Source organism: Scyliorhinus torazame, chromosome 16 (genome assembly GCF_047496885.1).
Source record: "Scyliorhinus torazame isolate Kashiwa2021f chromosome 16, sScyTor2.1, whole genome shotgun sequence".
In the NCBI taxonomy this organism is placed as follows: domain Eukaryota; kingdom Metazoa; phylum Chordata; class Chondrichthyes; order Carcharhiniformes; family Scyliorhinidae; genus Scyliorhinus; species Scyliorhinus torazame.
In genome coordinates, this window is record NC_092722.1 from 193597185 (window position 1) to 193613412 (window position 16228).

Genomic DNA, 16228 nt, shown 5'->3' on the forward strand with positions numbered 1-16228 from the left:
CAGACATCCGCACTAACACAGACAAATGCACACACACATCCCTGTCCCTTCTCTATTGAGGAGTGGTTTAAATCAATGTGGAGCTCAAAACCTTCAGCCTGACCATTTAGAAAACATCAAATGGAACACACATGGGATGGAGAAGATTTCAATTTCTGTTGGCATCTAAACTCACTTGCCCTTCTCAACATTAAAAAATAAATATTGCACTCCTATATGTAAGAATTAATTGGCTTCCCACAAACCAGCTCTGCAATTCCTGGACTAGTTGTTAAATTACCAGATTTGGCCAGAGCTCTTTCTGATACAGATTTCCATCCTGCTACAACTGTCAAAATTTAAGAAAGGGAGGCATTTAATTAAAAAGAAAGAATTAGTACCAGTAACAGTGACAGCAGGAGAAACACTGGGAGCTCCTCACTAAGGATATAATGAAACGTCACGGGGAGTGCCCTTGGGCACTGTGTTGAGGTTCTACATCTTCCATGTCCAATCACAGCATCACTACTTCTTGAAGGCTCACTCTCTAGCAGTCCTTCAAAGCAAGGACGACTCTTGCAAAAGACCCTGTGGCAAGAGCTTCCACGTGGATTCATTTAACACGGCAAGACTTTTACAGTGCAGCTACCACACAGATCTGGCTGACCAAGGAACTCTCCCGTTCTTACCACAATAGGGGGCAGCACGGTAGCATTGTGGATAGCACAATTGCTTCACAGCTCCAGGGTCCCAGGTTCGATTCCGGCTTGGGTCACTGTCTGTGCGGAGTCTGCACATCCTCCCTGTGTCTGCGTGGGTTTCCTTCGGGTGCTCCGGTTTCCTCCCACAGTCCAAAGATGTGCAGGTTAGGTGGATTGGCCATGCTAAACTGCCCTTAGTGTCCAAAATTGCCCTTAGTGTTGGGTGGGGTTACTGGGTTATGGGGATAGGGTGGCGGTGTTGACCTTGGGTAGGGTGCTCTTTCCAAGAGCCGGTGCAGACTCGATGGGCCGAATGGCCTCCTTCTGCACTGTAAATTCTATGATAAATTCAAATTCTATGATATCGGGAGGATTGACAGGTTAACAATCAAGCTGTTCGGCCAGGTCACAAACACACCGTTCATGGCCATCGCTTCCTGGGGTGGGTCTCACACCTGGACCTTCTGGCTCAGTGTTAATGACATTACCAACTCTGCCAGAAGACCACCCTCTTTAAAGACTAAACAGCTAAAAACAAGTGGTTCAGATATTAACCAGGGAGGTTCCATGTACTGAATTAATTAACCCAGATTGGGATGGTATACTTCATGTCCACCTGTGAGGACAAACTGGGCCTCAGATTAACATGACATCCAAAAGGCGACACCTCCAAACAGTGCGGCACTCCCTCGGTACTGCACTGAGAGTGTCAGCCTGGATTATATCCTCAAGTCTTTGCAATGTGACTTAAACCCACAACGTTTTGACTGCAGCAAGTGTGCTACCCAGTGTGCCATGACTGGCAATTGCTTTCAAGCTCACACGTAAAAGAATTTGAGCTTTTACTTCAGGGTGTCCAACATCTACAGTAAATTGTTTTCATCTAAAGAATGGTTACCTAGCTGAGGAAGTGGAAAGCACTAGTGGAGCCATATCACAAGGATAGTCGTCATTTGGGAATAAAATGGTTGGGGGGATAACAAATAAAACCTGGGAACAATCTATATTGGGACACCCTCGAGATATCTAGGTGTGAGGACTGGAGAAAATGTCTTGTTTTTACAACATACAAGAGGTAGCGACACATAGCCCATAATCTCAGCTGCCTCGTGCCCGACTCACGTTATATTTATTCATTTATAGGAAGTAGGCATCGCTGGCGAGGCATTTAGTGCCTATTGTTAATTGTTCTTGAGATCAGTGGGTGACTTGTCTTCTTGAGTGCAACTGAGTGGCCCGCCAGGCTATTTCAGAGGGAAACTAGGAGGCAACCACATTGGTGTGGGTCTGGAGTCACATGTAGTCCAGACCAGATAAGGATGGCAGATTTCCTTCCCTGAAGGATATCAGTGAAGAGGACAAGATTTTCAACAAGAATCTAGTAATTTCACGGGCATCATATTTATTTGAATTTGAATTCCCCCGTATGCCGTGGTGGGATTTGATCTCAATAGAATCAGAGGATCACCGCAATGCAGGAGGCGGCAATTCGGCTTATCAACCCTGCAGCAACCCTCTCAAAAAGCACCCCAGCCCACTCCATCCCCGTAACCATACCCCACCTAACCTGCACATTTCTGGACTCGAAGGGGCAATTTTATCACAGCCAATCCACCTAACCAGCACATCTTTGGACTGAGAGAGGAAACCGGAGCTCCCGGAGGAAACCCACGCAGACACGGGGAGAGCGTGCAGACTCCGCACAGACACCCAATGCCGGAATCAAACCTGGGACCCAGGAGCTGTGAGGCAGCAAAGCCGCCCTTGTTGGTCCTGGCGTCTGGATTACTGTCCAGTAACATACAGCATCTGATAAAATATCTCTGTTAGCTTTACATCTTCCATAAATGTCAACTTCAGCCACCTACATTTCATTTCATTTTCATTTTTCAAATTTATAAAAAACACAAAAAAAATGTATCAATACTATTCACTTCAAGCACTCCTCATGGGAGCGAGTTCCACATTCTCACCACTGACTGGGTAAAGGCAGCTTCTTCTGAATTTTCTATTGGGTTTCTTTGTGACGGTCTTATATTTACGGTCTAGTTTTTGGCCTCCTAGAAATTGAAATATTGTCTCTACATCGGCCCTGCCAAACCTGTGAGCTCTCAGTTATGGTATCATTATTATGATTCTTTTTGTACCTTTGCAGTATCTCGATTTATTTTTTTAAATTTAGAGTACCCAATTATTTTTTCCCCCCATTAAGGGGCAATTTAGCGTAGCCAATCCACCTACCCTGTGGGGGTTAGACCCGCGCAGACACGGGGAAAATGTGCAAGCTCCACACGGACAGTGACCCGGGGCCGGGATTGAAACCAGGTCCTCGCCGCTGTGGGGCAGCAGTGCTAACCACTGTGCCGGCCCACTCGATACTCTGTTTTATTATGAAAAGCAGAACTGAGTCCAGTAATGTTCCTGAGAAGTGCCTTGCGATGTTTAAAGTGCTACACACACTGGGTTTTTTTTAGCAGGGGATGGCAGGTTTCCATCCCTGAAGGACACAGCTGAACTACTTGGCTCCTTTAACAACAATCCAGCAACTGTCATTTCCATTCCATCTGGTGGCAGTCCATAAATTATCAGAATCATTCTGAATTCATCTTCGCCACTAAGTGCATTTTTAAAAAAATCTAAATTTACAAAGAACAAAGAAAAGTACAGCACAGGAACAGGCCCTTCGGCCCTCCAAGCCCGTGTCGACCATGCTGCCCGACTAAACTACAATCTTCTACACTTCCTGGGTCCGTATCCCTCTATTCCCATCCTATTCATGTATTTGTCAAGATGCCCCTTAAATGTCACTATCCCTGCTTCCACCACCTCCTCCGGCAGCGAGTTCCAGGCACCCACTACCCTCTGCGTAAAAAACTTGCCTCGTACATCTACTCTAAACCTTGCCCCTCGCACCTTAAACCTATGCCCCCTAGTAATTGACCCCTCTACCCTGGGGAAAAGCCTCTGACTATCCACTCTGTCTATGCCCCTCATAATTTTGTAGACCTCAATCAGGTCGCCCCTCAACTTCCATTGTACTGTGCTGTGCTGAGGGAGTGCTGCACCGTCAGAGATGCCATTTCTCAAATGGGCTGTTAAACAAAGCCCCCATCTTCCCACTCAGGTGAATGCAAACGATCCCAGAGCACTATTTTGAAGCAGAGAGGGAGTTTTCCCTGATATCCTGGTCAATATTTATCCGTCAACTAACATGAGCACAAAACAGATTACCCGTTCATTATCACATCACCGTTCATGGGAGCATGCTACAGGCACATGGGCTACTGCTTTTCCTACAATAACAAAGTAATTACATTGCTAAAGTGTTGAGTTGGCTGTAAAGTATTTGGGGCATACAGAGAGCCTGAAACGGCCTATAAAAATACAAGTTCTTACTTACAAACTTTTATATCCTTTACAAACTTCCTCAAATGTCTCTTTTGTTTTGACCAATATATCCGTTACGCCTCAAAACTCCCCAACCATAGCTCAGAATCCATTTCCCTTTTCCCATCTGATTCATTGTGAAGATTTTTGGAATATTTGGTACTTAAGAGAAAGAAACATAAACTTGCATTTATAGAGCCTTGTAGTAAAATGTTCCCAGGTGCTTCCCATAAGGAGATAATAGGAGAGGTGACTGAAAGCTTGGTCAAAGAGGTTGGTTTTAGGGACCATCTCAGGGGGGGAAAGAGATGTGGAGATGTTGCTTAGGGCCATTAGATGAAGGCATGGTCTCCAATGGTGGGGAGCGAAGGAAATCAGAGATGCGCAAGAGTTCAGAGTTGGAGGAGTACAGGTAACTCAGGGGGTTATCGGCTGGAGATTACAGAGATAATGAGGGGGTGAGGTCAACATAGAACATTACAGCACAGTACAGGCCGTTCGGCCCTCGATGTTACGCCGACCTGTGAAACCACTCTAAAGCCCATCTACACTATTCCCTTATCGGCCATATGTCTATCCAATGACCATTTGAATGCCCTTAGTGTTGGCAAGTCAAGGAAGCATTTGAGAACAAGGTTGAGCAGGAGACCAGGCTGATTTACTACTTCACCAGCTCAGGGCCATTGAACATAGCAGTATGACTCTCGGCAGACTCGAAACAAAACCCGGAATGTTCTTCTGTAGGGTACGCCTCGAACATCCATGGTGTGCATGCTCACGTAAAAGCCTGGGCCCTACCCAGCCACTAACACACCTTTAGTTTCAGAAACCTCACCGAGTGATTTACAAATAAAGGGTAAATAATTATCTGCGTTATTTATCGGAATGAAACGGTGAGCAGGGCATCACATTTACAAAAGCAAACGAGAATTACCCGTCACGTGACGCACTTTTACGTAAGCAAGTGTAAAAGTTTACAGATGACGTGACTGCTGGAGGAGATTCTAAATCCTTTTTTTAAAAACATTTTACAAATGATGAAATACGCAATAACCACTAGTGCAACATACGTGTGTGTGTGTGTGCGTAGAAATCTAAAATAAAACATTCATCATTTTGTTACACACTGCGTGTGCTATTGCAGTAAAAAAATCCTCGCAGATCAAATCTAAAATGGTTCAACCACAAAAAAAACACATTAAGGTTCTTTTTCCCTCTCTCTGCTTCCACAGTAATGTCTGAACTGAAAATAATGTGGAGGCACAGGCCTCAACCCAGCCCCACAGAAACCACACATTTCCACATCAATAAAGTTAATTGGTTAGCCATTAGTTACTGGAGTATACTGTACTCACCAGGACATGAGCAACCTCCTGACATTTTTCACATCTCTGAACTCCCTTCCTATATGTATATATGGTTTTTTTAAATCCTTTTTTTCCCCTTCTGGTTGCAACAAGCAGACAGCACAGCCTCTCTCTACTTCATGGTGTCCTGTGTGTGTTGATGTCACGTACTGAAATCTCTGGGAAGGAGAAAAAAAAAAGAGAGAGAGGGACCATCAGAGAAACAGGAAGCAGAAATTATTCGTCCCTGAAAGCCGGAATGCCTCGACTCATTAATATGCAAATACTAAATTCAGTGGGTGGAGTGAGTGTCTGGCAGGGTAACCCAGGAAACAAGAGATGGCAAAGCAACAACAAGCATGTGACCCAGATTTTCTCTCTCGCTCTCTCTAAAAGGTTGTTACGGTTGTTCTCTACATTGAGAAAAAAAACCCTGCTCCCATCAAATTCCTTTCGCCATCCATCATTGCCCTCAACAAGGAGAAACCGTAACCCCCTTTCAGCTAGATCAGTGGTGTTTATTCATCGAACAGAAGTCATTCACCTTCCCCCCCCCCTCTCTACCCTGTAACTCCTCTCTCTCTCTCACCTCTCCCCCACTACTAGTCCAGGATCTGGGAGATGAGAATGTTAACCCTTTCTGAACCGTAGTCCACCATAAGAAAACAAAACATTTTCGTTTGCACTTTGCTATGTTCAGAGGTCATACGACACAAATTCAGCGAATTACTGCACTGCCCACTGCTGTACTAGCAATAACAAACTGCCAGATCCCATCTTTGATTTCCATAGGATCCCTAGTGCAGGAGGTGGTCATCGGCCCATCGAGTCTCCACCAAGCTATCCATTCCCCCATCCTATCCCCGCAACTCCGCCTAACCTGTACATCTTTTACACTAAGAGGCAATTTATCATGGCCAATCGACCAAACCTGCACATCTTTGGACTGTGGGAGGAACCCGGAGCACCCGGAGGAAACACACACGCACACACGGGGAGGACGTGCAGACTCCGCACAGACAGTGACCCAAGGCCGGAACTGAACCACTGTGCCACCCAGTCCCTGGTTAGTGAGGCAGCAGTGCTAACCACGGTGCCACCCAGTCCCTGGTTACTGAGGCAGCGGTGCTAACCACTGTGCCGTCCTGTCCCTGGTGCTGTGAGGCAGCAGTGCTAACCACTGTGCCATCCAGTCCCTGGTTAGTGAGGCAGCAGTGCTAACCACTGTGCCGCCCAGTCCCTGGTTAGTGAGGCAGCAGTGCTAACCACTGTGCCACCCAGTCCCTGGTTACTGAGGCAGCGGTGCTAACCACTGTGCCGTCCTGTCCCTGTTGCTGTGAGGCAGCAGTGCTAACCACTGTGCCGTCCTTACCTGGTGCTGTGAGGCAGCAGTGCTAACCACTGTGCCGCCCAGTCCCTGGTTAGTGAGGCAGCAATGCTAACCACTGTCCCGCCCAGTCCCTGGCGCCGTGAGGCAGCAGTGCTAACCACTGTGCCGCCCAGTCCCTGGTCAGTGAGGCAGCAGTGCTAACCACTGTGCCACCCAGTCCCTGGTTAGTGAGGCAGCAGTGCTAACCACTGTGCCGTCCTGTCCCTGGTGCTGTGAGGCAGCAGTGCTAACCACTGTGCCTTCCTATCCCTGGTGCTGTGAGGCAGCAGTGCTAACCACTGTGCCACCCAGTCCCTGGTTAATGAGGCAGCAGTGCTAACCACTGTGCCGTCCTGTCCCTGGTGCTGTGAGGCAGCAGTGCTAACCACTGTGCCGTCCTGTCCCTGGTGCTGTGAGGCAGCAGTGCAAACCACTGTGCCACCCAGTCCCTGGTTAGTGAGGCAGCAGTGCTAACCACTGTGCCACCCAGTCCCTGGTTAGTGAGGCAGCAGTGCTAACCACTGTGCCGTCCTGTCCCTGGTGCTGTGAGGCAGCATTGCTAACCACTGTGCCACCCAGTCCCTGGTTAGTGAGGCAGCAGTGCTAACCACTGTGCCGTCCTGTCCCTGGTGCTGTGAGGCAGCAGTGCTAACCACTGTGCCACCCAGTCCCTGGTTAGTGAGGCAGCAGTGCTAACCACTGTGCCGTCCTGTCCCTGGTGCTGTGAGGCAGCAGTGCTAACCACTGTGCCGTCCTGTCCCTGGTGCTGTGAGGCAGCAGTGCTAACCACTGTGCCACCCAGTCCCTGGCTAGTGAGGCAGCAGTGCTAACCACTGTGCCACCAAGTCCCTAGTTAGTGAGGCAGCAGTGCTAACCACTGTGCCACCCAGTCCCTGGTTAGTGAGGCAGCAGTGCTAACCACTGTGCCACCCAGTCCCTGGTTAGTGAGGCAGCAGTGTTAACCACTGTGCTGCCCTGTCCCTGGTTAGTGAGGCAGCAGTGCTAACCACTGTGCCGCCCAGTCCCTGGTGCTGTGAGGCAACAGTGCTAACCACTGTGCCGCCCTGTCCCTGGTGCTGTGAGGCAGCAGTGCTAACCACTGTGCCACCCAGTCCCTGGTTAGTGAGGCAGCAGTGCTAACCACTGTGCCACCCAGTCCCTGGTTACTGAGGCAGCAGTGCTAACCACTGTGCCGCCCAGTCCCTGGTGCTGTGAGGCAACAGTGCTAACCACTGTGCCGCCCTGTCCCTGGTGCTGTGAGGCAGCAGTGCTAACCACTGTGCCACCCAGTCCCTGGTTAGTGAGGCAGCAGTGCTAACCACGGTGCCACCCTGTCCCTGGCACCATGAGGCAGCAGTGCTAACCACTGTGCCACCCGTGCCAGATATCCTGGATAGGGTTTAGTAATGAAGGGCTTCCCTCAGTAGGATAAGCGGGAGGGAGGTCAGCCTGTGTTGCTGCATTTAGGATTACAAACCGCCTAGGATCACCCTGGAATTCCCTTGACGATTAATCCCGTTCACTGCTGCAAGCCAAAACCCACGAGAAAAGTCATAATGGTCTAAATAAAATTGTGAAATGTTTCTTTTTTTTTCAACACTTTTGCGATTCTGTTATTAAAATCTTGGGGTATTTTTTATATGGGGGATAGGGCCTGTTTGACAGTAAACCATCGGATAACAAAGAGTCTGTTTGTTTTCGATGGGTTGTGGAGACAGGGTGGTTGTGGATGGGGGTGAGGGAGGAGATCACGTGATGAAACCCTCAGGATGATGTCTAAGCACAGCTGGAAACTGGACTGCCGAAGGTGCATCTGCGGTCAGCCAATCCAGCCTAAATGTCGAAGCTCACATTTTGCTATCCAATATAATCCATTTTTACAAGCCCAGGTGAGAGAACGGTCAATGCCCCAGGAATGCAATGTAAACAACTTTTGGTGGCATCACTTTGGGATGGCTGCAATCTCCCAAAGTAACAAGAGAATATTGGGAGAATCCCTACTGTGGTAACTCTCACGGGGACCAGGGCAAATCACCATCGACCTTCCCATGGGGCTTGTGGAGTACGAGTTCCCATGGTAACGGTGGAGGCACACCCGGCAGGCCTTTCAATACCGTGTCAGCCCCGGACCAGCTCTGTTAGTTCCGGGCTGGAAGGTTTGGCTTTACTTTTGAGTTTAGGATAAATCCGTTTATACTCCACTTTCGTGCCTCCTGGATTACTACACCTCCCAAAATTCTGCCTCCCTATTTATTGAAGGAGGAACATTAGCAGAATTCTCTGCTTTTCATCAAAGTGGTGCCTAGGGACTTGGATGTCCATGCCAACTAGCAAGTGGATTCACATCCCATCTAAACAATGACAACTCCAGTACGCCACCTGAGCTCAGGTTCTGGAGCTGGATTCGAACCCACAATCAGAAATGAGAGCTTGAACTTGCCCAGATCTCTGTGTTCCTTCAACTCTGGCCTCATGTGTGTCACCCGCTTCCTTCATCTCCCCATTGAAGCCATGCAATAATAACCTGGATTTTTTTCAAAAAAAAATAATTTTAGAGTACCCAATTCATTGTTTTCAATTAAGGGGCAATTTAGCTTGGCACATCTTTGAGTTGTAGGGGCGAAACCCACGCAAACATGGGGAGAAGGTGCAAACTCCACATGGACATTTACCCAGAGCTGGGATCGAACCTGGGACCTCGGCGCCAAGTTAACCACTGCACCACCGTTCTGCCCAATAACCTGGATTTTCATATCCACTCCTTTCAGGTAACTTGATCTAAGAGAGTGTTGGTGACCGTGGACTTGCATTAGATTAGTCCATGATTATCTTTGGCAAAGTACTCCAATGGTTCACCGTTGCCTTCTGCAGTACAGCTGACCAGGAAACTCTCCCGCTCTTGCTGCCCGCTAGCAGGTTATTAGGAGGTCCGACAGGCTGATAATCAATCTGTTTGGCCACATTGTGGATGCACCTTCCACGATCATCAAGTCCAGGAGTGGGACTTGAACCCGCAGCTTCTGGCCCAGATGTTTCTGTGCCACAAGACTTCCATTTTGGATTTGCAACTTTGCAGATGACACATGACTCAGAAATAAACAGATCATAACAGGATTCAGGAGGGCACAGACAGACTGGTGAAATGGGCAGAGACACGACAGATAAAATTCAATGCAGGAAAGTGTAAAATTTCAACAGGAAGAATGAGGTGAGGCAACATAAACTAATTTAAAAGAGGGTTCAGGAATAGAAAACCTCTGTACACAAGTCTTTGAAGATAGCAGGAACGTTTTTTTGATTGCATTCATTTACGGGATGTGGTTGTCGCTGGTTCGGCCAGCATTTATTTCCCATCCCAAGTTGCCCTTGAGAAGGTGGTGGTGAGCTGCCTTCTTGAGTGGCTGTAGTCCATGTGGTGTAGGTACTCCACTGTGCTGTTAGGGAGAGGCTTCCTGGATTGTGAACCAGCGACAGTGAAGGAACGGTGATGTTTTCCAGTCAGGGTGGTGAGTGACTTGGAGGGGAACCTCCAGGTGGTGGAGTTCCCAGGTATTTGCTGCCCTTGTCCTTCTAGGTGGTTGTGGTCGTGGCTTTGGAAGGTGCTGTCGAAGGTTCAGAAAATAGTTAAAAAGTCACATGAGACCCTTGGCTTTATAGAGGCATGGAGTACAAAATAATAATGAATCTTCATAAAACCCTGATTAAGACCCATTGGGATCAATTCTGGGCAGATGAGATTGTGTGGAATGGGTCTAGGCTTGGGGGACTTCAATTCTGCAGAGCAATGAGAGAAACTGAGGTTGTTCTCTTTACAGCAGAGGGTAAGGGAAGATCAGATCGGGTTGTTCAAGATTATGAATGGTTAGGTAAAGCAAGTGGCGAGACACTGATGCTTCCGGTGAACAAGGATCCATAACCACATGACACAGATTAAAGTGATTGGCAAAAGAACTGGAGAACTGGGAGGAGGACAAACAATTACCCATGATTGCTATGATCTAGATCACGCTGCCTGATAGGGTGGTGGAATCTCATTGAATTGCAACTTTCAAAAGGGACTTGAAAAGGACACATTTGCAGGGCGATGGGGAAAGAGCCAAAGGGAAGGTAGAACTAATTGAAAAGCTCCACCAAAAAGAAATAGCACAGGCATGATGGGCTGATTGGCCTCCTCCTCTCCGGTGTCGAAACCTGTCCAGCTATTCCTTCATTGACAAGTATAGACTGAATCTGGCGCCTTACTGACCTGCTGGGCTCACTCTGTATTCACCAAGCTACTGTGCAACGTTAACCCAAGCAGCATCCAAGTACATTGTGCAGATGGTTGCAATCTCTCTAACAAAGAGAAATTTGCATTTCCATAGCAGCTTTAATGACCTCAAGACCTTACAAAGCATTTTAAGACCAATTTAGAATCTCCACAGTGCAGAAGGAGGCCATTCGGCCTATCAAGTCTATACCGACCCTCTGAAAGAGCACCCTAACTAAGCCCACCTAACCTTTGGATACGAAGGGGAAATTTAGCATGGCCAACCCACCTAACCTGCATGTCTTTGGACTGTGGGAGGAAACTGGAGCACCCGGAGGAAACCCACGCAGACGCGGGGAGAACGTGCAGACTCCACAGTCGCCCAGGACCAGAACTGAACCCGGGTCCCTGGCACTGCGTGGCAACAGTGCTAACCACTGTGCCACCGTGAGACCCCAGTACTTCTGAAATGTAACCACTGTTGTAATGCAGGAAAGACAGCAGTCAAATTGTGCATGGAAACATCCCACAGCAGCTATCAAACGATACATATTGGGCTGAACATGCCTATAGTACTACACCAGGTTGTCACTGTAAATTAGACACTCAGGTCTTTGGAGAGGGGCTTAAAAGGCCGACTATCAAATTCCACGGTGTAAGTTCCACTCAGGGTTCACACCTTAAATTACAGCAAAGCAATCAATCAGTTCACACTGCTCACTCCGAGGAGGCACAGTGCGTCACCCTGTTGGTTAATGTCATCCAAGAGCGAGGGGCTGAGTCTCTGCCTTAGCACTTGCCTCCTCAACTTCAAATGCTTGTTAATCATCTTCAACCTGCCATTTTTTCCAAGAGTTGAGGCATTTATCTCAAGGTCACATTCTCAATACCAAACAAGAAATTCCTAAGGATAATGGACCTTCAAGCAATTTTGCTCATGAGCACAAGGAATGTTCTGTTCAGACTGATTGCCTTGGGCAGACATCCAGAACTGCATTACATAGTGGGAGGCCGCCTTAAGACGAGGCATTATGTAACACACAAGGGAAAAAACATCCAGGAGCAGTACTGACTAAATACTCAGCCACACAGGGAGAGCTGTGTGTACTGAACAGTGTAACACACAGGGAGAGCTGTGTGTACTGAACAGTGTCACACACACAGGGAGAGATGTGTGTACTGAACAGTGTCACACACACTGAGAGCTGTGTGTACTGAACAGTGTCACACAGGGAGAGCTGTGTGTACTGAACAGTGTAACACACAGGGAGAGATGTGTGTACTGAACAGTGTCACACACACAGGGAGGGATGTGTGTACTGAACAGTGTCACACAGGGAGAGCTGTGTGTACTGAACAGTGTAACACACACAGGGAGAGCTGTGTGTACTGAACAGTGTCACACACAGGAATGCTGTGTGTACTGAACAGTGTCACACACAGGGAGAGCTGTGTGTACTGAACAGTGTCACACACACAGGGAGAGATGTGTGTACTGAACAGTGTCACACACACTGAGAGCTGTGTGTACTGAACAGTGTCACACAGGGAGAGCTGTGCGTACTGAACAGTGTCACACACACAGGGAGAGATGTGTGTACTGAACAGTGTCACACAGGGAGAGCTGTGTGTACTGAACAGTGTCACACAGGGAGAGCTGTGTGTACTGTACAGTGTCACACACAGGGAGAGCTGTGTGTACTGTACAGTGTCACACACAGGAATGCTGTGTGTACTGAACAGTGTCACACAGGGAGAGCTGTGTGTACTGAACAGTGTCACACAGGGAGAGCTGTGTGTACTGAACAGTGTAACACACACAGGGAGAGCTGTGTGTACTGAACAGTGTAACACACACAGGGAGAGCTGTGTGTACTGAACAGTGTCACACAGGGAGAGCTGTGTGTACTGAACAGTGTCACACACAGGGAGAGATGTGTGTACTGTACAGTGTCACACACAGGGAGAGCTGTGTGTACTGAACAGTGTGTCACACACAGGGAGAGCTGTGTGTACTGAACAGTGTAACACACAGGGAGAGCTGTGTGTACTGAACAGTGTCACACAGGGAGAGCTGTGTGTACTGAACAGTGTCACACAGGGAGAGCTGTGTGTACTGAACAGTGTCACACACAGGGAGAGATGTGTGTACTGTACAGTGTCACACACAGGGAGAGCTGTGTGTACTGAACAGTGTCACACACAGGGAGAGCTGTGTGTACTGTACAGTGAGTCACACACAGGGAGAGCGGTGTGTACTGTACAGTGTGTCACACAGGAAGAACGGAGTGTAGTGAACAGTGTGTCTCACACACGGAGGTTTTTGTTGGATAGGGTTATCATGTCAGTTTAGGTTCCATTCAACCATGATCCAAGTAAATGGCAGAACATGCTCAAGGGGCTGAATTTCCTCCTGCTGTTTTAATGTCTGATCCATGCTGCAGCTGTCCTGGGAGTGTTTGATGGGGATAGTGTAGATGGAGCTTTGTAGAATCATAGAATTTACAGTGCAGAAGGAGGCCAATTAGCCCATCGAGTCTGCACAGGCGCTTGGAAAGAGCACCCTATCCAAGTCCACACCTCCATCTATCTCATAAATCTGCCTTTCTGTCAGAGGCGGATTTGCACTTTGTGGGGCCTGCCGCGCACCTTCCCCCTCCCCCATGACCCCGCCCGTCCTCGCCCCACAGAAAGCAAAGGTGCAAACAATTAAAATATACAATTTGATAATTGCATTCGTGCAAGGCTGCAACCTTAGCTAACCCGTCCTCACACATTCTCCTCACCTGGTCGGACCACACCCCATCTCCTCACAGTCTCCCATTCTCATAAATCCATTAAATCAGCTCGCGCGGGCTCTTCAAGGCAGCCTCTTGCCTCTCTCGCCATCTCCTCGTGCTGGGAAGGCTTGATTCAGTGTCTTGCACCTCGCTGTTGTTGGCTTGTCTGCCCTCAAGCCTGGCTGGATTGAGTCACCCGCGACTGCTCCCCTCACTGCACCCCGGCGTGTGGTGTTCGCCCAGTGCCTCGCCATTGCTGGCTGGCTGGCTTGCCTCTCCCCTGTGTTATGGGCCAGGGTTTAGAGAACCCCAAAGTGTATTATGGAGTTCACCTGACCCACAACCTTTACTAGATTGTGGTATGGGGAGCACATGGCCCACTCTACAGGGTGTGGTACAGCGGAAATGGAGAAGTATTTTTTAAAGGAAAACAATGTTTATTCTATGAACTCAAGTTAACCTTTTTAAAACATACAGTGAACATCTTAGCAACCATTAATTCAAATACAACCCCCAAAGAATACAACACTAAGTAAGCCTTTAAGCTTTCCTTTTAACATCCATCAGACTTAAAACACCTTTTACCAGAAGCACATCAGGGTTAAAGTCACCACTGTTATTAGTTTTAAATCACCAGGATCGATTTACAGTCTTTAGATTACAGAGGAAGATTCTGGCTGTGACTGCAGCTATCCAGCTCTGAAAACGAAACTAAAAACACACCCTGCAGCAAACAGCCTAAAAGGAAAGTAAAAAGCTGACAGACAGCCCAGCTCCACCCACTCTCTGACATCACTGCAGTAATAAACACCCATTTCTTAAAGGTACTCTCACTACAGATATTTATATACATACCCATTTATAAACACCCATTTCTTAAAGGTATTCACATGACACCTAGGTCGAGAAATCTGCTGGCTCAGCCTTTTTTCACAGGATCCTCTATCTCAGTCCCTCTCCCTCCCCATCTAGTTGCCTCTCGTTCCTCGCACACATGCACCGCAACGTTCAGACCAGTCTGTTTTCCCCGCTCTAAGGGGTCTCAACCAATCAGAGTCTGATGACGCTCTGCATTAACCTGCTGATAGGCTCAGTTATCAGGCTCTGATTGGTTCACACAGACAGCGGTGGGCATGCCCCCACCCCCCCCCCACCACCATTGGTTGGGGACCTGTGCCTCGGCAGGGTGTTTCTCGTTGTAAATCGGTCTGTGTTTGGTTATGATATTACACATTTTGAGGAAAAATGTGTTGAAGGTCACATATCTTGGACTGAGTTTAAAGACTGTTTCCAATGTGGACACCAAGGGTCACCTGACTTCACCCTTGTGGATTTGTGCTGAAGCCTCTTCAGGCAAACAGAGGGGAGACATCCTTAGGTATATACATTTAAAATTCAATCAACGTTCCAAAAGAGCAATGAGAAACGCATTGACTTCCAGAGCAGCAGAATGAAATAGAGTCACTGTTTGCCTTTTCAGGTACAAAGGATTTAGATTTGATTTATTGTCACGTGTACCGAGGTACAGTGAAAAGTATTGTTCTGGGTGCAGCCAGAGAGATCATTTCATACATGAAAAAACAGAGGACATACGATAAATACACAATGTAAATGCAAAGGCACAGATATCGGGTGAGCATTCGGAGTGTAGTACAAAGGCTTTGCTGCTGCACCTGGCCTGGGAGTGTTTGATGGGGACAGTGTAGAGGGAGCTTTACTCTGTATCTAACCCCGTGCTGCACCTGTCCTGGGAGTGTTTGATGGGGACAGTGTAGAGGGAGCTTTACTCTGTATCTCACCCCGTGCTGTACCTGTCCTGGGAGTGTTTGATGGGGACAGTGTAGAGGGAGCTTTACTCTGTATGTAACCCCGTGCTGTACTTGTCCTGGGAGTGTTTGATGGGGATAGTGTAGAGGGAGCTTTACTCTGTATCTAACCCCGTGCTGTACTTGTCCTGGGAGTGTTTGATGGGGATAGTGTAGAGGGAGCTTTACTCTGTATCTAACCCCGTGTTGTACCTGTCCTGGGAGTGTTTGATGGGGACAGTGTAGAGAGAGCTTTACTCTGTATCTAACCCCGTGCTCTACCTGTCCTGGGAGTGTTTGATGGGGACAGTGTAGAGGGAGCTTTACTCTGTATCTAACCCCGTGTTGTACTTGTCCTGGGAGTGTTTGATGGGGACAGTGTAGAGGGAGCTTTACTCTGTATCTAACCCCGTGTTGTACCTGTCCTGGGAGTGTTTGATGGGGACAGTGTAGAGAGAGCTTTACTCTGTATCTAACCCCGTGCTCTACCTGTCCTGGGAGTGTTTGATGGGGACAGTGTAGAGGGAGCTTTACTCTGTATCTAACCCCGTGCTGTACCTGTCCTGGGAGTGTTTGATGGGGACAGTGTAGAGGGAGCTTTACTCTGTATCT

General features: G+C 48.1%; 1 protein-coding gene across 5 annotated transcripts in view; it reads right to left on the reverse strand.

Moving 5' to 3' along the window:
- The window catches only part of LOC140393354 (LIM domain-binding protein 1), a 152942-nt gene that overhangs the window by 122011 nt on the left and 14703 nt on the right, over positions 1–16228 (reverse strand). For 4 of the 5 annotated variants that reach the window (XM_072479728.1, XM_072479727.1, XM_072479723.1 and 1 more), the window contains exon 2: positions 5423–5592. In XM_072479728.1, coding sequence (XP_072335829.1) covers positions 5423–5447 — 25 coding nt within the window. In that variant the 5' untranslated portion in view covers positions 5448–5592. Of the gene's footprint in view, positions 1–5422; positions 5667–16228 lie in introns of those variants that run through there. The other variant, XM_072479724.1, reaches the window with a different exon arrangement.